The 25,599-nt window shown below is 44.9% G+C and overlaps 1 protein-coding gene across 4 annotated transcripts in view; it reads right to left on the bottom strand.

The window, feature by feature from the left end:
* SORCS3 (sortilin related VPS10 domain containing receptor 3) overlaps window positions 1–25,599 on the bottom strand; it is a 584,946-nt gene that overhangs the window by 401,025 nt on the left and 158,322 nt on the right. For all 4 annotated transcript variants that reach the window (XM_082408251.1, XM_082408252.1, XM_082408253.1 and 1 more), the window contains exon 2: window positions 5,684–5,751. In XM_082408251.1, coding sequence (XP_082264377.1) covers window positions 5,684–5,751 — 68 coding nt within the window. The remainder of the gene's footprint in view (window positions 1–5,683; window positions 5,752–25,599) is intronic.

Here is a 25,599-nt window from a genome sequence, read left to right as displayed (position 1 = left end):
CTTCCCAGACCAGGGCTCGAACCCGTGTCCCCTGCATTGGCAGGCAGATTCTCAACCACTGTGCCGCCAGGGAAGCCCCCTAAGTCTCTTTGACTCCAGGGTCAACAGCCATGATTATTTCAGAATTACCAAGAATCACAGTTCAAAGACCTAAAAGTTCTTGTGGTGCCTCTTCTATTTCTGTGGACAGATTTCCACAGTCCTCCCTTCCTTTTAGATGATCAGAGTTTTAATATGGATCAGGTCAGCCTGTGACACTGCACATATTCCCAGTACCATAACATTATAAAATAATTGCCTTCCAGAACAGGTGGAATTTTTTACCTATTGTCCTTTGATAAAACAGATATGCATTTCTATGGTGAAAAAAGTTACCGTCACCCCCAAATGAACTGAAAATATGTGAGAGACAGGTTACTAGACCTCCACTGGGCACTATGGTATCCGCTAGCCATATTTAACTAACATTAAACACTCAAAATGTGGCTGGTCCAAATTGAGATATGCCCTTAAGTGTGAAATACACGTTGGATTTCAAAGACTTACTACAAAAAAAAAAAAAAAAAACTAAGGCAAAATAGCCCATTATTCTTATTGATTGTCTGTTGAAATGATAGTTCTATTTAACTCAGCTAAAGAAAATTTATTAATAAAATTAATCTCCACTGTTTCTTTTCACATTATTGACTACTGGAAAATTATGTGGCTCCCATATATTTCTAATCAGACAGTGCTGGACTAGAGAGCATCCATCTCAATTGCATAAGGAACGTTTTAGCCTAGAAGTCGAAATCCCAGCCCAACCACTCTAGAGCAATTTTCCCACTCTGGGAATTTCTCCCTCTCTCACTTTCCATGTCATCCCATTCTCCATGTCATCCCATTCTCCTACCCATTAAAAAAAAAAAGATCTCTTATTCTGAAGGAGTCCATAAATCCACTCTCACCCAGAATCAGACACAGCACACAGGGTAGAATGAGCACAGACTCAGGTGTCAGTAGGATTCCCCCTACTTGTTAGCTCCATGATCCGGGGCAAGTTGTTTAACCTCTGTAATGCTCAATGTTCCCATCTGTAAATTGGGGACAGTGATATCCGACTCTCAAGTTTCTTGCAAAAGATAGAACAAGACAGCTCAGGTAAAGGAACTAGCAGAGAGAAGCAGTTCAATTACTCATGGATCATATGATGACAACTAACTCTCCTTGAGCATTTCCCACATGGGCGCTGCATGTCAGGTACTTTTCTAGGCAGTTTACATATTTTATTTCAATGAAGCCTCACAACTTTACATGGTAGGTGCAAGTATAACCCTCATTGTACAGATAAGGAAATGGAGGCACAGAGAGGTGAAGAAACGTGTTCAAGGTCACTTAGTGGCTCATTGGAGGAGTGTGGACTTGAACGCAGGACATCAGTCCCAGAGTTTTCACTTTTAAATACTTTGAATAGGAGGAAACTGATGGATGCTGAGCCTCCCAACCTTGACTCATCTCTCCTCCTTGGGTCAGGCTTCTATAAAATCTAATAGAGTCGGTCTCCAGTATCACTCTTGACGGATGGACAGCCTCCAGGCTTGACACACTATGGACTGAAAACACCCTGAAAGCGAAGCCCCAGGTCTTTTTAAAAAGTCAGTCCCCAACCTCATTAATTCTACAAGCTTGACATCCTATATGTAAAATGTCCTTTGACTAAAGGATGCCAACAGACGGTTGTGCTAAATGACCAGTTTATGCAACCATACTTGTGTGGGTAGAGAGAAAAAATTTTGACCACCCCCAGTATACTGGCACCTAGGAGTCCCAGAAAGGGGGTCACAAGGGCACAGGCTACTGCTACACTATAGAATGCCTTTAAACAGTCTTTTGTCTATTTAGAAGTAGATGGCTTTTCAATTATTAATTCAGTGAGACAAATAATTATGTCATACTGTAACCTGGCAGGGAACATCATCTTGTCATGACAGCTGCTCCAGGTGCCTCTGCTGTACAGAAAATTGAAGAAGAATCACCAAATTCAATTTCAACTTGGCTAGGCATGTTGGACTGAATCACAGAAATGAAAGGGTGTGTGTTTAATTTAGTTTCTTTTCTCTGCTCACTGTATGAGTAAGGAAGATCATAGTGCTCTAGGCTCTAACTGTAAAATACATCATTAGCAATATAGAAAAGAGGACGAGGGCACAGATCTTTAGGGGATGAGTAGGGAAGACAATAAAAAGTAAGAAGTCACCCTGTGAGACCCCAGGAAGTTGGATAATTCCCACAAAGTTTAGGAGCAGTCCCTTTCCTCAATCACATCCTCTGCAGGGGTTCCTAAGCTGGGCTTTATCAGACCTGTGAACCCTCTGAATCACAACACAAAAATACACCCGCATAACATTTATCCAGAGGGAAAGCCTATAATATCCACCAGTTTTTTTCAAATCCCTGAAAGGTCATACCATATATACTCTGTTATCGATAATCTATGCTCTGAGTAACTGCCTTTGATTTGACCCCTTCTGTGAACTCGATGAGTCCCCCCACCCTCCCTACCTGGTCCAACACCCAGCTGCTCCCCCTGCCTCCTTCCTGGCCGCCTTATCTCCTGCAGTCCAGCCTTGCCTGGACTTTGCCCTGTGCAAGGGGCATTTTTCCACTTTCCGTTTGCCAAATTGCAACCTGCCCATCATTCCAGCACCCAGCTCAGAGAATCTTTTCTACAAAAGAATGTCTTTGACTAGGTAGCCATTGCTGTTCCAATTCCCCCCAATCAGCAGAAGGAACATTATAAATCACTCTTCTCCCCTCCCTATCCCCTGTCGTCCCCCCAAAGATCTGTGCTAATTCCTAGATGGCGCAGAATACATCCCTTTGGTGCCCTACAATTTCCATCCCATGGATCCCTGCATTAGTGGATCCTTACAAAGAAAACTATACAAACACACAGGGTTATAATAATCATTAATTATCATAATTAACTAAGCACTTCCCACATGTGGGTAACTGTCCTAAATGTTTGTACATTTCATATTTCATTTAATCCTTGCAACCCATCCATGAATTTATTCATCGAGCAAACATTTATCAAGTACCTCCTGTGTGCCAGATGCTGTCCTAGGTGTTGAGGATACAGCACTGAATTTAAATGGAAAAATTCTCTCTCTCTACAAGCTTAGATGTTACTGGGTGTAAGTAGAATATAAATAAATCAGTAAGTAAATATTTAGCAGCTAGAGGGTGACAGGTACTAAGGAGGAAAATGCAGCCAAGTGATGGAATGCCAAGTCCTCAGGCAAAGGCCTCACTGATGAGGTGAGCAGAGAGGAGGGAAGTGAGGGTGTGCCCTGCTCCCTGGAAGAAGAGAGCTCAGACCCAGGAGAGAGCTGAGTGTAAGGGCTCCGGGGAAGAGGCTGGCTGGTTCAAGTAACAGCAAGGACACTGTGGCTGGAGCAAAGGTAGCATCTGTACTATCTCCAATTTACATTCAGGGAAATTGAGACTTAAGAGAGTGAAGTAGGTTGAATGGCAGACCCCGCTCCAAATATGTCCTAACCCCCAAAACCTGCAATGGGACCATCTTCGAAAAAGTGTCTTTGCAGATGTACGGATCTGGAAATGAGAGCATCCTGGATTATCCGGCTGGGCCCTAACTCCAATGGCAAGTGTTCTTCTAAGGGACAGAAGGGGAGAAGACACAGACACAGAGGAGAAGATGATAAAGGCAGAGAGTGGAGTAATGCAGCCCCAAGGAACACCGACAGACACCAGAAGCAGGGAGAGGCAACGAAGGGTTCTCCTTAGAGCCCCCAGAAGGGGGGTGGCCCTAAAGATGCCTTGATTTCAGACTTCTGGCCTCCAGACTGGGAGAGAATACATTTCTGCTGTTTGAAGCCACCCAGCCAGTGGTCCTTGATTACGGCAGCCCTGGGAAGCTGATCCAGAGAGGTTAGGTAAAGTGCCCAAAGCCACAGAGCTCTTTGGGTGGACAAGCTGGGATTTGAATCCCGGCAATGGGACATCAGGATGCCCTTAGGGCCACTTGGCCATCTGCTGTCCTTGACACACACTAGTGAATACACTGGCTCTTATGACTGTGGGGCACACACTCTGTCACTTACGGGCCTCTAGCATTAAGCACCTGGCTTCGGCCCCATGGTTTTGCCTGGTCCACCTCTAAAACTAGCAAACCTTTCCTACAACATGGGCTGCCAGGTACAGCTGTTTCCCATTGTAAGCATGGGCTTTTCTGGTTTGTTTCATTATTTGCACCAAGCAGACAGCACTGGAGTCAGGCTTAAAGGATCACCACCATATCCCTGTGACAGGGCCTGAGGGCCTAAGTCCCCAGGAGTCCCACGCGAGCGGAAACAGGCATGCTTTCATCTACGGGAGGCACCCTGGTTACTTATACCTCTGCCACTTTTCACTGAGCAGCAAAATTAGGTTTTGGACACCCTGTGCAGATGGAGGCAGGCCTCCATCGACATGAGCAATTAACCCTAAATATTTAATAGATGCTGTGACTGCTTCCCTCCCTGGGAGAGAGGCTCTGGCTGATTCTCCGCAGACAGGTCAGAGGAAGAAGCAGCCCGGCATGCAGATACTCACACCCCAGACCCCTCTGCTCCAAAACCCCAGCAGACCCGCAGGACTGGCACTGGGATGAAGACACAGCCAAGTGAACGGCCTTTTGTGGCAGCGCTCTCCCCAGTGTTTACAAGTGGCAGAGCAAATGGAATGGATACACAGCCCTCTTGAGGCCCGTGGAGGTAATAAGCACAGAGCGTGAAGCGCTGACTCAAGAGTGGCTGATGAAACTTGCTGGTGCCCTGTGTGACTGCCAGCAGCGTGGCGGTGACCGTGAACTTGCATGTGAGGAGGTATATGGAGGAGTGAGTGTGCGGCATCCCCTAGCCAGAGAAACTGCGGGGTTCACGGCTTCGTGAAAGCCCTCTCTGACTTAATCCACCCACATCCTGCTCCCTGTCCCAGCCTTCCGTCGGGGCTGACTTATCCTCCTGGCACATGGACACAGAGCCTAGGGTTCACAAAAATGCTGTCATTTCTTTTAAAGCCAAAAACAAAAAAAATGAATATTTTAGGCTGAAAACAAGTTTTAATATACAATATGAATATGTTTGTCTTTACACCAGTACAGTTGTAAAATATATTTTTTGATATTATTTTATGGATGAAGAAGCCCACGAAGGCTTGGGACCACAAACGTCATCACACAGGCCTGATTCCCACATGTGTCTATTCCCAGAATCATGGGCTTCTCGAGAATCACAGCATCTTACAGGCACAAAGGACAAGAAACAGTCTTTGGGCCGAGACTCATGCCAAGGCCGGCATCCCTTCTACAGCACGCTCCCTTATCCACGGCCTCCACTTTTCCCAGGCATGCTCTGATCTCTCTACCCACATTTGTGTTTATCCAGTCAAAGGAGACACTGCAGGAACGCAGAAGCAACCACAGTGCCAGGGAGAATATGTGACAGACCCCACGGGAGGTCAGCAGAGTGCTAAGGAATTTGCAGATGGAGGCCATCAGTGCCACCCAGGGCATTAAAGAGGGCATCCAGGAGGAGGACCATCTTCTGCTCCTTTCAAAACGTGCTCTCCAACTGCTTAGCTGGCATTCCTCACGTGAGCCGAACCCGAGGAGCCGGGTAAGAATCTCTAACCCACTTACCTCCAAAGTGAGCTCTCTGTCACGCTTCCTAGGTTGAAGTCATACAGCTTCGTCAGGATAAGTATAACCTGAGAGGGGGGTAAGGAGGAGGGCAGAGGAGAAGAACAAAAGGGGAGGGAAAAAAAGAAGCCGACTTTAGTTTGTGTAACAATATACAGTTCATCTCAAATCACCCAGTGGAGGGCTTAGAATTTATCTGTGGAGTTGAGGGGTATTATAGGATCAAGCAAGGGGAAAAAAATTATTAATTTAATACTCCCCCGTAACCGGTAGCATTTATTTTAATCCCGACAATGCTTTGCATTTGAAATAAAACATGTCACCAGGAATTAACTGGGTACTGACAGTTGTTTCTCCACATCTGTCCTCCTTCAAGGTCAGGCACAGGCCAGCTGGCTCTGTTCACACGTATGGCCACCCAGAGATCAGAGGATGGGCTTGCCTTTGATCTGGAGATGACTTTGACTTACAGATGTAGACCTAAGAGGCTAAGAAGGAACTGGGCCTGATTCTGTGTCTACAGAGAGGTTCAAAGAGATTTTGTGTTCCCATCACAGGGCCTCACAGCCATAAAAACCTGAATGACAGGCAAGCCCAGTCCCCAGCAGGCTCTGATGCCATCTGCCTTCTACCATGTCCCACCCATGGAGTAAGCAGGTCACTAGACCCCACTGGACTCCAGGACCACTTTCGTGACTCCAGCTGAAACTAAGAAACCCAGAAGGAAGCTGTATGTGTCAAAGAGCTGGACAGCCTGTAACAGGGTTAGCAGTTTTCTGAAATGATCTTCCATTGGCCAGGCTGGTCCCAGGCCCTTTTAACTTCTCCAGCTGGGAACCTGGATCTCAGACGTTTCCCTGCCTATGCCTCGTGCGCCCAGACACTGGCTTAGGCACAACCCCATATCTATCAGGATGCTAAGCGCACGCACCTAAATCGATTTTAATCAAAACACAGGTGCCTAATATACAGTGTCTGCCTGCACGCGTGATAATCCAGTTACACATAATTGTGTTTATCTAAATTTAATGCACAACTCATTTCACTTTTCTCAGCTCCTTCGCATTTCACAATTTAACTTCCTCCAGTTCATCTGCACAGCACCCATTAAACTCTTTCCGAGATAATGAATTTCTGCTACCAAGATGGGACTTTCCCATTCTAGGTATCCATTTAAGATTAAAGAAAAATAATCAGCCATTATATTGAACATTTTTATGGCATTTAACCGACGACAAAACACTCACTTTGAGATTTATTCTCATCCAGCACCCCATGGGGTCAGTCAGTACCATTTCCACCTCTTTTATGTAAACTAAGAAAAAATTAGAGGCCAGGATATGATCCATTATGGGTCAAAGAGAATCCCTGGAAAAGCTGACTTGCAACATTCAACTTCTCTGCAGGGCCATGACTGGAGGATTCTTACGTCTTCTCTCAGATTGTGTCCTGTGATGGGGAGTAGTAGGCTGGCAAGAAACAGCCAAGCCAAGAAGAACATCAATGACATGGCTATTTGCAGAACAGGGGGATAGGTACCAAAGTACCAAGCTACCTGTCCTATTAGCATAGCACAACTGCAAGGAGCGTGTATCCTCTGCAAAGCATTGTTCTCCATGGTCACTCAGTGGTCCATGCCTCTCCCATTAATGGCGAGTTTCCTCATTTGTTAAATTCAGGAGCTAATGAAGACAAGACTTATCCAAACCTTCTCCAACCAAATAGTTAGCAATGTGCCGATAATTCCTATTTGTTAAATTAATACAAACACATACACAGACACATACATACACACCAGACTTCTCTTCATTTTACTTCTTTCATTGACCAAGTCATTCTTTCACAGTCACTATGTAAAAACATGGGTGCCTATATGCAGACCATCCCAAAATCTGGACAAAGAAACTCTAAGCTATGCGCTTCTAGAAACAGATCCGAACACCCATCTAGAATCTGCAGGAGCAAGTAAGACTACTTCACTGTCTCCCAACATCAAGCCTTCAGGGACACCAAACAATCTCAAAAAAGTGCAAAGCCCACAAAGAAAGAAGCAAGAGATGTTGGGGGTTAGAGGTCACTTAACTGATTGTCTAACAAACAACTGGGTCTGGAAAACCCCTCAAAACTGCAGAGCCCTTCTCATGTGTCTGTGTCTCCTTACCCAGGGCTTGGATCACTCTCCTTCCTTCCATCTTCTCAAATCAAATCATCATTTTTGAGTCAATGAAAGATAATGGTGTTTCAGCAGTAAAGCATAGTCTTCAGAAGGGGATAGTGTTAATCCAGTCTATTACCTTCATTTTACAGATGAGGAAACTGAGACACAGAGAGAGGAAATAACTCAAGTTCAAGTCCCAACAATGTGTGGCCTTGACCAAGTGCCCAGGGCACAGTTCTTCCCATTCCATGAGCAAAGTTGGAGACTAACAGTCACTGGGGAGCCTGCTAAATGCAGATTCCCTGGTCCCATTCCCAGCAAGTTTGACTTGGTGGATCCTGGGGAGGGTCCAGAAACCTTCCTGTGGCTATTAGAGGACCACGCTTTGAGAAAGACTCTACCACACCATGATTCCTCTCCCAACTCCATGCGGCAGTGACACCACCCTTCCACTATGGTGGAATCCTGATCTCTAAAGCCTTTAAACTGAGTGGACTTTACAAAGAAAGCAGGCCATAGGAGATGTATAAGGAAGATGTCTCAGCAAAATCACCCCAACATTCCCCAGAGGAAAGGTCCAAACACTGAGAATTGGGGCTGGAAGCTACCTTTCCCCTGGAGCCAGCATAGAAGGACAATAATAAAGTTATGAAGACATGATAATGTAACCTTCAGCCTTAAGATATTCTGTGCCTAGCAAAGACAACCAAGATTGAAAGAAAGCCTGTCAACCTCTGGCTTCTCTCACCATTCAGAGCCTTCCAAAGGCCACCAGAAAGAAGGGATTACCAGGGCAGAAAACTGAAAGCAGATGCAGTAAACCCACTAACAAGCCCCGGGCTGCTGGGCAAGGACTCACTCAGATCAGAACGAGAAGATGTGAGTGTGACCAAAGAATCACCAGCGGATAGATGAGGCATGCAGGAAGGATGGAGGAGCTACCCTGGGAGCCACAGCAAAGCCTGACTTGACTCCTGTCCAGCAGATACCCCCAGATGAGAGTTGGCAGTCAAATTCAAAGAAGGAAAAGCAGGGACCAAACATTAATTGAACCCTTACTATGTGCTAAATACTACACTGGGTGCTTCTCAATCCTCACAACACACTTTTGAGACTGAGCAGATGTAACACAGCATCTGCATTTTACAGATGAGGAAAGTGAGTCCTAAGAGTTGAGCAATTTGCTCCCCAAAGCACACAGCTAGCAAGAGACAGAGCCAGCATTCCCACCCAGGGCTATGAGACTCCACCATGCTTGTTCCGCTCTAATGCAATGCTCCTCCATTCAGCAAATGTTTACGTGAGTTTTTTGTGTGAAAGGCAATGAGCAGGCAAACTGAGAGGAGGGCACATCCTTGCTCTCAAGGAGTTTATCACTCAATCATGAATTCCACAAATATTTACTGAGCTCCTCTTATGTGAATTAGAAAGACACTTGCTAAACTCTGGGAATCAGGGAAAGATCCAGAGCTCAAGGCCCAGGGGTGAAGGTAACTTTTGTTTTCTTTGTTCTTGGAGAAAGAAATAGGAAACAGAGATGTGTAATGACGAAATAACTAGACAAACTGTTGGGAGATCAGGTTTGTCAAATAAGCTTTGTCAAAAAGTTTCTTTTTGACCAACAGGCTACAAATCCTAGGGGGATTTTAGACAGCAGGAGAAATGAAAATAAATTGGAATTATTCATGAGTAAATAGCACTTCTCTCTTAATATAAGCTATACACATACAGGCGCACACACAGAGTAGTAAAGCCACATATATAAAAGCTCCTATGTATAGGCACATATAACCGTAAATTGGCATCAGACATATTCTCTGGAAGAGCATTTGTTCATACATCTCTTATAGCTTTTATCAAACTGGATTAATGTGACTTCTCCATATGTCTGTCTTGTCTGTTAGATTGTGACCTCTCTGAGGTCAAAAATCAGGTCTCATTCAACTCTGCAACCCCAATGCCTAGCACAACACCTGACACATGGCAGGTGCTATACAAGGTCCACTGAATGAATTATAAATGAATGACAGTAAAAGAAGGGATGAGATGATAAGTGTATCTGAGAGGTTCAGATAATGTGAGATAAGAGTTGAAAGGAGGAAGCAATTAAGTCCAGAAAATGTGGTCAGCAAAGTCTTCATGAAGGAAAGATTATATGAGCCAAAACTTGAAGTATGAAGAATTTGGAGATAGAGAAATGGAGCTTACTCCCTTGCCTGTCTGGCCTCTCTCTTTATCCCTCCCTCCCTCCTGGTCTTTCTTTCTTTCCTTCATATTTTAGTTGGACAAAAACAGATAGAAAAAAAGCAGGGCAGAAGGGTGCCATTTCAGTTACAAGAAACAGCACAGAGGTAGAGCAGAATGGGCCATTAGGGGCTAGAACAGTCATGTGTTGAGTGCAATGTCATGGGGACACCAACCACTTGGAGACACAGTCAGGCTGTGCCAAGGTGAGAAAGCAGGCACAAAGGACAATGGAATCGTGCAGGAAGGACAGAGAAAGCCCAGCCTGTAGTCAACTATGGATTGACAAAAAGTTTTATAAGAGTGAAAAGGGTGATAATGAGGGACTATATTATAACAAGAGACTTACTATGTATAAACATATAACATATAATATTAATATATATTACATATATAATATCAATATATTGTATATTAGATGACTATATTATAACAAGAGACTTACTATGTATAAACATATAACATATAATATTAATATATATTACATATATAATATTAATATATTGTATATTAGATGACTATATTATAACAAAAGGCTTACTGTGTGTTCATATATATATATATATATGTACACACACACACATATGTATTATATATATATATATATTAAGGGACTATATTGTAATAAGGGACTCATATAATTAGGTGACAATAAGGGACATGGCTGGCCTCTTACAAAATCCATTGGTGCTGCCCTTGCTGACCATCCACCTCCAATCTTCTTGTCCCCAAGCATCTAATGTCTTCTGCTGCCCCCAGATGCTCAGGCCAGCCCTCAGCTAACTGCCTGATCTTTAGACACACACAATGCCAGTAACTAATGTCTTTATTTGTCACATCCCCTCTCCCGTTCATTCTTCTATTCCTGCCTTATGCCAAACACAGCATAGGATCCTTGGTGATAAAGTGATCAAAAGAGAAATGGCTCCTGTCTTCATGAAATGTATACTCTCCCTTAATGTATAATCTTCTTTAGGAAGATTTTGCATTTCATGAAGACAGGACCCATTGGGTCCAGCCGTCTGCCTCCTGGATGGGGCTCACCTAGCAGCACGGAAAGAACAGAGCCCTTGCAACTAGAGGGCTGCACTCAAAACCCGATCGCACCATATGCTACTGGGCGAGCCTGATCAACTTCCTTACATTTTCAGTATCTGTTCCAGTTTCCTAAAATGGGGATAATGATTCTCCTTCCCCTGCCAGCCTCACAGGATTTTTGATTTGAATCAAATAAGGAAAGCTGACCTGCTTTAGAAGCTGTACTATGCAAATGTGAGTGATTAGTATGATAATTATCCTTCAGGAGACAAGGGTTGCAAGTCATCCTTATTTGATGGGGTGAGGGGGATTCAGATCCTAGCGTTGCTAAGCTCCTTCTGAAAAATACCCACCCATTCTAGACCCCAGCTGCAACACAGCAGGCTGCAAATCAGACCCGGTATGTTCACTGGGCTCCTGCACTCAGCTTCAGCTTTAGAAGCAAAGCAGAAAGCCCTGGGGGATTCCTGTCCTCTGAAAGGGTAACGCATAATCTGAAAATTCATAAATCACTGGGACGCTGTGGCCCGTGAGCACATTCAGTGAAGTGAGGACCTTTAGTGCCTGTAAAATTTTACTCTGAAGGAAAATTACTTTAGTTCATTAAACCTTCCTGAAACCTTGGTACCTTTAAATCCATGAGGTTCTATGCATGTCCCCTCCAGGTCCCCCTCACCTCTCACCACCTCATTCCTGCCCCTACCTGAGAGTTCGTTTCCAGCCAACTGGAATATGGACAGTGGCCTTCTTTACCGAAAGTGACTGACAGTGGTAACATAGTAAGGATGCTAACATATTCCTCGGGGAGTGTACACAAAAGTGCATTTCTCAGTCTCAGCAGAGTCTGAATTCTGGAGCCCTCCTCCCACTTCGTGAGGCACTCCCCCCAGGGAACAGAAACTGCATATTTACAGTCCACAGCCCAACTGATCCCCAGTCTAACAATGTCTGGGCACCAACTGGGTATCCAGAACTGTGCTAGGTATATGCCAAGTTCAGAATAACACAAATGGTGCTCCCTGCCCACCATGAGTTTACAATCTAGCTGAGAGGACAAGGAATAGGACAAGGAATTGTACAAGGAATATCAACTTTGTCATCTTGTTCCATTGCACGCAGTTTCACAAAACGGTTATCCCATTCCCTGTTTTTTTTTAAAGGGCAGATCATCAACTCTGTGGTTCAAGATAGAACCTCAGCATGACCCCTGAGTCCATGCTCATCCCACACTTAGCAAGACAAACATCAAGTCCTCTGAAATGTGTTGCAGTCCACTGGATCATCCAATTTCCGGTCCTCATTTTTTCATTCATTCACTAAGCAAATATGTATGGAATGCTTCCTCGTGGCCAAGTGCTATGGATTCAGCAGTGAAGACAACAAACCAGCTTCTCTGCCCTCATAGAGTTCATATTCTGGCAAGGGAGATAAACAAACACATAAGTAGGTAAATGACATAGTAGTCAGATGATGGTGGGTCAGATGATGGACATATTAGCACTTAGAGCAAGTGCTCATATGCAGGCATGGTCCAGGGCTATGCAGGCTGAAGCAGTATAAAAGGAGCCCAGGAAAGTTCTCTATGAAAAACTGACACTCAAGCAAAACCCTGAATGAGGTAAGGGATGAAGCCATGTGGCTATCTGGGTAATAAACATTACAGGCAGAGAAAGCAGCAAATGCAAAGATCCTGAGGCAGGAATGTGCCTGACATATTCAAGAAACAGCAAGGAGGCCAATGAGGATGGAGCTCAGAGACAGGGAGAGTAGTAGGAGATGAGGTCCAGGAAATTTGGGGAGGCTCAGATCTTGCTGGGACTTGTGAAGGACCATAAGGATCCTGGCTCTTACTGAGTGAGATGAGAAGCTCCTGGAGGATTTTACTCGAGGACTTAAGTTTTCACAGAGTGCTTCTGGTTACTGTGTCGAGAGAGGCATTGAGGAGACAGAAGTGAATTAGGATCCTGTTGTAATCATCCAGGTGAAACATGGTACGGGGTAGACCAGAGCAACAGCCGTGAACAGGAAAAGAAACATGATCTGAAGATATGTTGAAGGTAGAGTCAAGAAGATTTGCTGACAAATTGGATATAGGGCGTGAAGGAAAGAGGAGGGTCCAAAATGACCCTCAGAGTTTGGGACTAAGTAATTAGAAGCATAGAGTTGCCATCTTATGAGATGGAGACGGTAGGAGAAGGAGGTTGGGAGGAAAACTGAGAAGTTTAGCTTTGGACATTAAGTTTGAGATGCCTAAGAGAATTCAAGTGGAGAAGTCAAATAGCTGGATAAATGAGCCTGGAGTTCAGGGCAGAGAGTCTAGGCTAAAAAATATCAATTTGGGAGTTGTCAGTGATTAGATGGTATTTAAAGACATGAGACTAGGTTAGGTCACCAGGAGAGGGAGCGTGGATAGAGTAAGAGATAAGGACCGAAAGCTGGGGCGTTTCAGCACTGAGAGACGGGGGGATGAGGAAGGAAACCGGTATGTGCTTCAACCTCTCAGAATTGGCACAGTGAATGTCTGTGTCCTGTGCGAATACTCACCAAATGGCACTTACTACGGAGCAGTCTCTCAAAAAGCAGATGAACAAGATGGCCTTCTGTTGAGGCCGGCAAGCCTTTCTCCCCAGATCCCCCTGTTTGCTCTGTGGGCTCCTGTGTACAGTGGCTACTGTGGCAGAGATGGAGGCTTTGCCTATGTTTGCCATGGACTTGCCCTCGCCAAGGCTGACATGGGCAACGTCACTGCAGTTCCCAACCTGCCAACCTCAGAAACCAGTGCTGAGCCTCAACATGGCACCTGGTGGCAAGTTGATTGCACTGTCCCCCACCCATCACGTAGAGGAAGCAATTTCTTCTCCTTGGACTTGCTTTCCTTGCCTGCGGTAAATATGCTAGAATCAAAATCTTTCCATTTCAGAGTGCCTTATTCACCGTCATGATATCCCACACAATTGCTTCTAACAAAGAAACTCATTTCACAGCAAATGAAGTGTTGTCATGGGCATGTCCATGGAATTCACTGGTCTTCCCACAGACTACATCTGCCAGAAGCAGTTGACCTGATACAATGATTGAATGGACTTTCAAAGATTCAACGGCACAACTAGCTAGAAGCCAGCACTGCATGAGGTTGTGGTGCTGTCTTCTAGGATGTGGATTCGACTAGTAAATGGCCAAAATACAAAGGTCTGGGAATCAAGGGGGAAAAGTGGGAGTGCGCCTCTCATTATTCCTCGCAATAAGCCATCGCAGAGTATTTTCTTCACATCCACACAACTTTTGGCTCTGTTGATAAATCTTGGCTCCTAAGGAGAAAAAAACACCTGTTCCATTGACCTGGAGGCTGAAACTAATACCCAGCTATTTTGAGCTTCACATGCTACCACTGAACCAATAGGAAACGAGGAGGCTACTTATGAATAGGGGATGGAGATGGACACTCAGAGTAGCTAAAAGGGCGGACTGTGCTGTCTGTTTACTCTCGGTCCACTTTCCTGCCTAAGTATCATAGGTAACCAGGACCCTGAGAAGAGTATTTCTAAGACTCTCCTGTCATCTGGCTTCCAATTCTGCCAGTGGGGGTGGGGTCACTCGGGGGACATGTGGACAAGGGAAAAGCTACTCTCCTCACACTTTGTTGTTTTTGTGTTTTTTTTTTAAAGGAACTCCTTTATTTATTTATTTATTTATTTATTTATTTATGGCTGTGTTGGGTCTTCGTTTTCTGTGTGAGGGCTTTCTCTAGTTACAGTGAGCGGGGGCCACTCTTCATCGCGGTGTGCGGGCCTCTCACTATCGTGGCCTCTCTTGTTGCGGAGCACAGGCTCCAGACACGCAGGCTCAGTAGTTGTGGCTCACGGGCCCAGTTGCTCCACGGCATGTGGGATCTTCCCAGACCAGGGCTCGAACCCGTGTCCCCTGCATTGGCAGGCAGATTCTCAACGACTGCGCCACCAGGGAAGCCCTCACACTTTGTTTTTGGGTGACAAGACAACAGTAGCAACAGAGCCAGTGGTACCAACAGCAGCGGTGCTGGGTCTCAGTGACATGAAGGGCTCGTGCAGCTCAGCACAGCCCCAGGAATCTGGACGCGAGAGACCCTTGGCCTCTTGTACTTCTCTTCCTCCTCCTGGGCAGGGGGGTAACAGTTTCTGCAGTTACCAGATTTGAGCAACTATATTTTCTCTTTCTTGTTCCTCCAGCCTTGCCGGCACTCTTGTAAATCAATTCCTGCATTCAACATCTTTTCCTGAGAAATATCTAGAGTCAGGGATGCTCACTGACACAGAATGATCTGTGAAATTAGAGGAAATTCAGGAGAGCATGTGTTCTGGAAGCCAAGAAAAGGATGGGTTTCAAGGAGGAAGGAGTGATTGGCTGTGTGAAATGCTGCTGGCAGTTTGTGGACAAGAAAGATGAAGAATGGACCATTGGATTTAGCTACTAGATGACTGCAGAGGCCTTCAAAATAACAAGTTGACTTAATTTCTGACGTTCACCCCTCTTCCATCCTTACACCAGAATGACCTTTCTAAAGCAGAGGCTGAATCCCATTGCCTACTGCCAAACAATCTCTAGTGGCTTCAGGTCGCCTTTAAGATCAAATTCCTCAGTATAGCATAAAAGGTCTTTCTCAACCTGGCCCCAATTGACATTTTAACCCTCTTCTAGAGCCACTTTCCCAAAATAACATCTAAATTCTAGCCACACCAGAATACTCATGTTTCTCCTTGTTCCACGCTCCCACACTTTCACACAAGCTCTTTTCTCTCCTCTGAAAGCCCTTCTCCCACTCTCCACCTGAGGATCTCATTCTTTAAGGCCCAGCTCAAATACCATCAACACTCTGGTGTCTTACCTGTCCTCCAAGACAGAATGGGTCCCCCGTAATCCAGGCTCCCCTACCTTGTTGCACATACTTCCAAGTATGCTACTCCCTAGATTATACTATAATTTTCTATTTGCATATGTATCTCCACCATTAGGGGATGTGCTCCTTCAGGACAGGCCTCGTTTTTCTCATTCTTATACAAGAGTATTATCACACTCTTCATCAACATGCTGCCTATTAACTAACAGAGATATGACACATTCGATGAACTGAAAGTGTTGCCATAGGCATTCAAAGGAGGAGAAGATGAGTCTGGGCTGGGGTGATCAAGATGTCCTCATAAAGGATGAGAGGCATAAGTAAGGTCATAAGAGATGGGTGGGGAATGGAAATTCCCAGCCCTCTTCTTTCTGGAATATCTTATACAGTTTTACAAGGGTATCTTTTTTTTAGGTAAATTAGGAAGAAAGAATTCCAAATGGGTATGAAAGAATTTCAAGAATGTCCACAAGAGGGTAAGATAAAGGGAACACACGGGCAGGGAGGGAAGATGGTGAAAGCAACCTTCTCGTATGACTGCATTGAGTTTTTTGTTGTTTTTTTTTTTAACTTTTTTTTTTTTTTTAACAGCTAACATTATTTATTTATTTATTTATTTATGACTGTGTTGGGTCTTTGTTTCTGTGCGAGGGCTTTCTCTAGTTGTGGCAAGCGGGGGCCACTCTTCATCGCAGTGCACGGGCCTCTCTTGCTGCAGAGCACAGGCTCCAGACACGCAGGCTCAGTAGTTGTGGCTCACGGGCCCAGCCGCTTCGCGGCATGTGGGATCCTCCCAGACCAGGGCTCGAACCCGTGTGCCCTGCATTGGCAGGCAGATTCTCAACCACTGCGCCACCAGGGAAGCCCCTGCATTGAGTTTTCAAGAGTTGGTATTCTCTAGGGACTTCTAGAGAGGACAAAGATATATACCTATACCTGATGGGATGTAGATTAAAGAAAACATTACACCTACAGACAAAAGCACGACTTGATTAAGTAATTTAGACAAGAGAAGAACAAACATAGAAAGGGCAGAGGTCGGGATGCTAATAGATGCTGAGCACCTACGAAGTGCCCAGCACTGTGCTTGGTGCTCTATGTGCATTACATAGGTAATGGGCATAGCCACGGTGAAGGGTAGATATCATTACCCACATTGTCCAGATGAGCAAACCGTCCAGGCCATGCAGCTAGGGAGAGGTAGGAGTCAGAACCCAAACACGGGCATGTCTGTTCCCCCATGATCCAAGGAAGGGATAAGAGATACAGAATTTAACAGGTATTAGTCAGCTCTATTTAAAATGGGGCCATTGTTTAGAAAGTACTTTGCAGAATGTGGTAGCTGAACGAGGCAAGTGGCAGACCAAGGAAATGAAAATGCAGTGTTGTTGAAACAAGGAGCTTGTGAAAAATGGCTGTTGAATAGTGGGAGGTTGTTCTGGTTTTGTGTAACGAGCCATTAAAAATGAATTAAAAATCCATTCACTCTCATTCCCTAAGGGACTCTGAAAATGAAAGAGACAACCATCTCTTGGAAATGATTTAGGTAGCATGCAGCCCAGTAAGAGGGGGGGGGTCAAATTAGCCCAGAATTCCCTGCCAGTGTCTGTACTACACGATGAGAGCTCACCAGAACCAGAGTTAATTAGCTCAAAGTATACCATTAACTAGGAGTCTGAGCTCATACCCTCCTATATGTCCATCATTCCTTCCATCCAACCACCACCAGCACCACCCACATGAGGAGGCCAAGGGCAGAAACAGGTGTGAGCAGATGAAAGATGAAACCATGGCTCCAAAGCCACTAGTGTGAAGCTTCCAGAGATACTCATCAACACAGAGGAAAATACAAGCTATCTGTTACCTTGGTAATAGATCAAAAGCTCTAACCCAGACAGTCTTGGTGTGGAATCCAGGCTCTACCACTTACTCTCTGTGTAACCGGAGGCAAGTGGCTAACCCTATGGACCCTCAGTGTCCTTATCTGGAAAATGAAACCAGTATCATTCCCTTCACTGGATTGTTGTGAGGATTAGGATTATGTGCCAGGCACATTCTCAGGTCTCGTCATATATTAGGTTCCTGCCATCCTGGTTTGTCTCTGAGCAAACCAGGTCATTTGCCCACCCAAGTAGGAAAAAGCCATGTCCCAAGAGGGAGCACGTCACTTCTTTAGTGATGACAACTTGCAGCTCAGAAAATAAAGAGCAGCCTCACAAGGCCTCTCACTGATGTAGAGACGAAAGCCCGGAGCACTCCCTGAGTGCTGGTGCTTGCTTTGTGTGGACGGGCATTGACAGCCTCAGCAATGGGAAGATCACAGGCTCACCAAGTCCATTTTGCCTGGTGTGCGATCCTACCCACCTGTCACTTTTCATTTCAGGGTCTGTCTCCACTGGACCTGCCTGTAGGCACGCATACTCCCCTTCCTTCCGCCACTCCTGTCAAGGGGCATCATTCCCTCTTAGGTCTCAGGAGCTGAAAGAGCTCTCAGCCAAACCATTGTAGCTGCGGAACCAAGTGGATTTTCGAGGGATAAGCAGATATCCCCAGATTGGAACTAGCTACCAGTGCAAGAGACCAAGAGCAGGGATTTGACTAGATTGTAAGATGCCTCCGGGCCACACAATGGTCTGTCCTATTTTTCACTACTATATCTTCAGCACCTGGGACAGTACCCAGCATGGCCCAGATTCCCTGTATACAAGGGTGGAGTGAATGACCTATCATCTAATCCCGTGATCGGGCATTTCTCACAACCTGTCTCCTATTCAACGCTACAAATTACTACACAGTGTCTCTTATGGTCGATGCACCACACTCAATGCTGTGGAGGATGGAGGGATGAAGGACACAATGTTCCTGACACTTTCAGTGCAACCAGAGAGACACACATTTATACGACTACCTTCAGTGAAAGCTGGAATCTCTCTGACTTATACCAGGTTGTAAGTCATTCCACCTATTGTCTCATGGGAATCTCACAGTAACCCAGCAAGGTTGACATATGATAGAAATGAGTGATTCCCTAACAGGGATGAAGTAGAGGATTACTTTCCATGAAAATTTTTATAAGAGGTACTATCTGAACTGGCTTATTTTTAGTAGGTGAAGAAGGCAACGACCTTTTCAGGCTAAGGATGCAGCATGAGAAGACACAATTAGGTTGAAATTGCCTGTCATGTTCCAGGCCTGGGGGTGCTGGGGTCTGCAGAGGTTAGAGCTCCAGGTACATGGAGAAGGAGATGGAGACCTGGGCTGGGGTAAGACAATGATGATTTTAACTATTAGGTATGTAAGTTTCTATTGCTGATGTAACAGATTACTACAAATAAAGTGGCTTAAAACAACACAAATGTATTATCTTACAGCTTTGGAGATCAGAAGTCCAAAATGGGTTTCAATGGCTAAAATCAAGGTGTCAGCAAGGCTATATTCCTACATTCCTCCTGGAGGCTCTAGGGGAGGATCCGTTTCCTGCCTTTTCCAGCTTCTAGAGGCTGCATGCATTCCTTGGCTCCTGGTCCCCTTCCATCTTCAACGCCAGCAATGATAGGTTGAGTCTCACACTGCATCACTCTGACTCTTCTTCCTCCCTCTTTCCCATTTAAGGATCTGGACCCAGCCAGATAACCCAAGATAATTACTTTATCTTACATTCAACTGATTACAACCTTATTTCCATCTACCATCTTATCTCCCCTTTTCTATGTAATCTAACATATTCACAGGTTCCAGGGATTAGGACATGGACATCTTTTGCGAGGACACTATTCTGCCTAGCACATCAGGTTAAAGAGTTTCAACTCTACTCAGTAAATAGCATAGAAATGTCTACTGTGCTTGAGCAGGTGAATAATCAGTTGGCACCTGCATTTTGGAAACAAAACTGTCAGGGGTATGAAGGGTGAATCAGTGAAGATGAAAAACAGGGAGTCTGGTGAGAAGGATATTACAACAGTCCCAATATAAGAGATAAGAGATCTGAACTAAGACAATGGTCGTAGAGAAGGAAAGAAAGAAGTGGGGGGTGGTGGGAGCCCTACGAAAACTATTGCTAAAAATTGCAAATAGTGTATAACAGAAAAGCATGGAGTCAAAGATGCCTCTGAGGTTTCCAAGGAAGTTAATGTGCTTCATTTTAATTCGAAGGCTTGGGCTTGAAATCCAGCTCCAACACTCGCAGGAGGACCATCTCATATGTTCCCACAGTCTAACCCTCATTTCATGCCCCAGCTTGGTTGAATGGGTTTTCAAGTTATTTCCCTGCATCTATGCATCCTCCCATTGTTGGACACATGCTCGTGGCCAAATTGCTCCTTCTGCCCCATCTTGTTCTTGCCCATTTGCCTAGGGGACTGAAGGGTTTGTCTGTTACTTCCTGCCCAACTGCCTGAACTTCTGAGAATCTTCCCTCAATTAACATTTCCTGGCCTCATTCACATTTCCGGTTACCTCTTGAGCCTCTTTAGCACACTGCTTGCTTGCATCTCACCTGTGGGTTGCCCAGAGAATTTGACCATGGCAGCCGCATCCCAATACCAAACAGATGAAGGGCCATCCCATTCAAGAGGTGGGAAGTGGGGAGGGGGTGTCAATTTTAGTCTCAAGCTCAAGCTCATGGACAAGCACTTGATCAAAACCCAGAGTTCTGAATCACAGAGTAAAAGGATCATCCAGTCAAGCAAGAGAGTACTCATAAATCCCAGACATTAGAGGTAGAAAATATTTAGGGTATGTTCAGGGCCATGCCAGACCCAGAGAAGAATTGTTGCCCTCTGGTCTTTTGCAGTTGCTAGCATTACTCTAGCAGCCAAACCAATATCCCCACTAGAAAGTTATCTGGATTGCCTACAATAACATAAGCCTGGACTTTGTCTCCACGTAACTCCTTGGAAAGGAGAACCTCCAGTGGCTGATGGTGGATGATTTAAGAGCCCTCTCTCGTGTAGTCTAGGACATAATAACAAAGAACACATAATTTATTTGTATTGATTCACCAGCACACATTTGATCATATCTACTTGTCCTTCCTTTGGCTAAGAATCCAGGGCCATGGTCCCGAGAAATTTATCTTTCACAAAATATCTCTGTAAAAAATAAGTTCCACACACATCTTAGCTTCAGCAAAAGAGTCAGGTCAGGGAGACTTGCCAAGGAAAAGGGGAAAGGGAGCCTGCAGCCTCCTCGTGTGTTGACCCTGGTCTAAACAATCTCCCTCCCACAGACAAGGTGTGCTTGGAAATTAACGCTTCAGTTCTGGAACAGGGACTGTCATATACAGAAACAGAAATTAGGGACAGATCAGATTCTTGTGCTAGAGGAATAAGGAGCACAGGGGAGCTGGTTGCATTCTGAGACAAAGAGAAGGAATACAAAATAAGGAGCAGAAACACGGCATAAAAGTGCCCAGGTGTTCAGCACTGCTTTCACTTAACCTGGAATGAAGGTTATTCATCCAAATAATCTTGTGCTGAGCATCTACTATGTATCTGGTTCTGCTCGAGAAGCTGGAAATGGTTACACATAGTTTTTTTTCTCCAGAGACTCTCAACCTAATGGAAGGGGGAAAAGGCAAGTAAGCAAGTATTTTATTTAACGTGATTTCTAGTGTACTTACTGCACTAACTCAAAAATTTTGTGACTCATAATCCCATGGTGTAGTAGCTCCTCTTACTCCAGAATAAAGCAGAAAATCATGGGAAAAATAAAGAGAAATGGCTTTCCATTTTAACAAGGCTGATCAACCTGGGTGGGCACAAGGAACTTTAAACTTGATGTTGAATGTGTTGAATGGACGCCTAGAAGGAAGTCATTTGCTTTAAATTGCTGTATCCCATTGTAGGATTTCTTCCTTAGCCTATTTAGTTGTCCTCAGCGTTAATGAGGTTGACTAGATAGCCCAAAAGAAACACAAGTCCTCCCCTCTGTCCCCAACAACATGCATGTGTCCGTTTCTCCCTGCCAGCATCCACCGACCCACCCTTCAAGCACCAGCTCAAGCCCCATCCCCAGCAGAGACTCATCACTCCTTACCCCAGTCCGAACTCATCTCTCCATTTATGGCCAACTTATTTCCCAGTATCTCCCATCCCACATGCTTATTTTACAGTTTGACCTTGACACCCCTCCTATTGAGTGGCAGATGGAGTTCACGTCCCTCCCTTTGAAAGCAGGCATATCTTTGTTATTATATTGACCAAGAGTGCATAGGGGAAGTAGTGCCAAGTGACCTCCATGGTTAGCTGTGCACTCTTAGGATGGTTGCTCTCAAGGTGCCAGTGCCATGTGTGAGAATGCCCAAACTGTACCGCAGTAGGGAAGACCACATGCAGGGGCCATAGTGTTTCAGCTCACAGCCCAATTGAGGACCCAGTGAAGAGTAAGTATCAGTCACCAGCTACGAGGGAAGACAGCTTCAGATGCCTTGCAGCCCCAGCTGTTGAGTCAGCCTCAGCTCTGAATCTTTCCAGCTGAGGTTTCAGACATGGTATACATAGTGCCCAGCCAAAATCCTCAACACACAGAATCATGAACATAATAAAATGTTTTCCTTTTGCACTGCTAAATTTTGGGGTGGTTTGTTATGCAGAAAAAGTACCCAGGACACCACTCATAAAGCACGTGCAGCATTTAAGGCTTACAGTCTTTATGCACGTGGAATTATTTTTCTAATGACTTAATTTATGTAGATCTAATTTCCATAGATAGATGATTGTAAACTCCTTGAGAGAAGAGATTAAGAACCTATCAGACATCTTCCTACAGGTAGACTAAATACAACCTGCCCTAAAGAGTGTTTATCAAGAAACCACTCAGACCTGCCCCCTCCTTTTGGAATGCCACATCTCAAAGAGGGCACGATCATCCATTTGGTTGTCCAAGCCAACCTACTATATCCTGCTACATTCCTCCCCACACCACATGCAAACCCACCCCGTTACTCTGCCCCTAATGTCCGTATCTCACCCTTCCATGCATGGCTACCACTCCTTCCCAAGTTCAAATTCTCATCCTTTCTCATGAGCTCTATTGCGCCTGCCTCCTTACTGGCCTCCCTGCCTCTAGTCGCACAAGGGGCCAGGTTGCCTTCCTCACATGCAAATATGATCATGTCATTCCTCCAAATCCTCAGTGACTCCCTATTGCCTACAGGGTAGAATCTGAAGTGAGTGGCAAAGCACAAGGGCTTTCAACCTGGCCCCAGCCTAAGTCTCTAGGTCTCTATCCTCATTTCCGGTCACTAGCTCTTCACTTTGGGTTCTACTTTCTGTATTATTCATATGAACCATGGAACCGAGAAAACGATTTCAGTGACTTTTTTCAATTCTCTCCCAAAATGATACATAACCAGGGCATTCTGGCTTAATTTCTCTCTCTCCCTCTTTCTCTCAGTCCTCTTTCAGAACCCTGTCTAGGGTCTAGACCTGTGCTTTCCAATTACCACTATAGCCATTAGCTATGCAGGATTACTTAAATTTAAAAAATAAAAATGAAGTACAATTAGTATTAATAATTCAGTTCTTCAGTCATGCTAAGCCACATTTCAAGCACTCAACAGTCACAGGTGGCCAGTGGCTACCATACTGCAAAGAGTAGATTATAGAACACCTCCATCATTGCACAAAGTTCTAGTGAACAGTGCTGGTCTAGAGATTCTCAGCTAAGAGTGGTTCTTCAAACATACTCTGTTCTCACTTGCCCCCTGCTTTTTCCTCACCCAAATTACTGGTATGGTGGAGAGTTAGATTCTCCATGCTTGCCAGAATCCAGGCCCTCTCCCCCTGGGAACAATGTCCCTTTGGGGAAGCAGTTCTCCCCATAATGAGCCATGTGGTTCAGGTGGCATGGACCATGCATTGACCCATCATCAGTTTAAGGAGTAGGCTCTATTTGGCCTAAGCCAATCATCCATCCCACCCCTATGGCACAGGGATTGGTTAAGGGAAAAAAACATGTTACCTAACTGGAGCCAATGAAAGCCAACATAAGTCTTGCTAGGGCTTCTGGGAAAGAGGACCATCCTCTTCCTCCCTCAGGAAACATCATAACAAACCCAGTTCTTTTAATAATACAGAATAAAGAGATGAGTTATAGAATGGCTACAGCCGTTTTGCTATCTTGAAGGGAGTTCCTGAAGTTGCTGAAGGAAGACAAAGTGGAACCGAGGATGCAGCCAACATTGCACAGCCAGTAGCAATACTAAGGGAACCTAAGTCCTTGACAATATCATTTGAGCTGCTGGATCAAGCCTGATCTGATGAAGCTATTAACCTTTTATGTTAGATCAGCCAATAAATCCTCCTTTTGTTTCAGCCCATACATGTTCTTAACTGTTAAACTGGAAATACTACTCCCATCTTGTAAGCCTCAAATCAAAGTTATCTCCTCCATAAGGTCTACCAAGACTCTTCCAGACAGACTCTGTTACTCCTCCTTTTATATGTCCCTCCATGCATCCTAATGTTTTACTGAATTGTAATACTGATATTTTATCTTCTTTCTACACTATGAAATATTTGAAAGCAAGTTTTGAGCCTCTCAATCTGTGTTATAAATAAGCAAACTAACTAAAATAACTAGCTAACTAAACCCTAACATAACCCTACCTGATACATAATAGATTCTTAAAATATCTGTTAATAAGTAAATATTTATAGGATAAATAGTAGTCTATTGATACATTTCAGTTAATAATAACGGTAGTAGGAACAGAACTCAACATTCACATCCATTAACACCTTTAATCCTCACAACAATCCTATGAAATGTAACTGCCATTATTGTCATTTCTTACAGGGATGAACCAGAGTCTTACAAAGATTAAATAACTAAGCGAAGTCCCACAACACATAAATGGCAGCGCCTGGTATATTCTTTCCTCTGAAAAATCTGGCTATTCCCTCCCAAAGTTTTATATTCCACCTCCTTCCTGAATAAGGTGTCAATTTAACTCAGCAGTATCAGCACCACTGAAGTTCCCATGGCAGCTCGGCATGTACTAGAACCTCTGCTGGAATCTCCTCAAGGCTAAGTTAAAAGTAAACCCAACAAAATCCTCAAGAGAGAACCACAGAGCCAACCTCAAGCCACTCTTTATTCCAAGCTCGGTGGTCAAGGAAGACACAGGAACCTGCAGGTCTGGTTCCACAGCTGTTCAAGCAAGCTCAGCTCTTCGGGAGTGAGGACCTGACACCCCTTCCACAGCCCCTGTCCGCCTCCCCGCTGTCCTGAAACTCGGGTCCACGCCCACGCTTTACATCACGCTCCACCCTCAGTTTCTTATTCCAGGCCACCTACCTGGCAGGGCTCAGGCTCTGGTTTTTCTTCTAAAATTGGAACTCTGACTCAAGAGAGTAGGTTCCGTGTGGGTAGGAGGTGACCTGGGGAAAGGGAAGGGACATGCCTGCTATCACTGTCCAGGACACTGAAGGGTCCAAGTGGAGAGTATGTGGCTCCACCTCAAGGAGAAGTTAACCCAGAATCATAGCAGAGGGGTCATTCAACCAGCTGGCATGTGTCCAATACCTAAAATGTGCCATGTGCTTCTCAGGCATTGTAGGCGTATGGGGGAGGGAGTCCACTGAGACAGGTGAGTGAGTA

This window comes from Balaenoptera borealis (assembly GCF_965194805.1).
Source record: "Balaenoptera borealis genome assembly, chromosome: 10".
In the NCBI taxonomy this organism is placed as follows: domain Eukaryota; kingdom Metazoa; phylum Chordata; class Mammalia; order Artiodactyla; family Balaenopteridae; genus Balaenoptera; species Balaenoptera borealis.
This window is presented reverse-complemented; position numbering and strand designations above follow the sequence as displayed.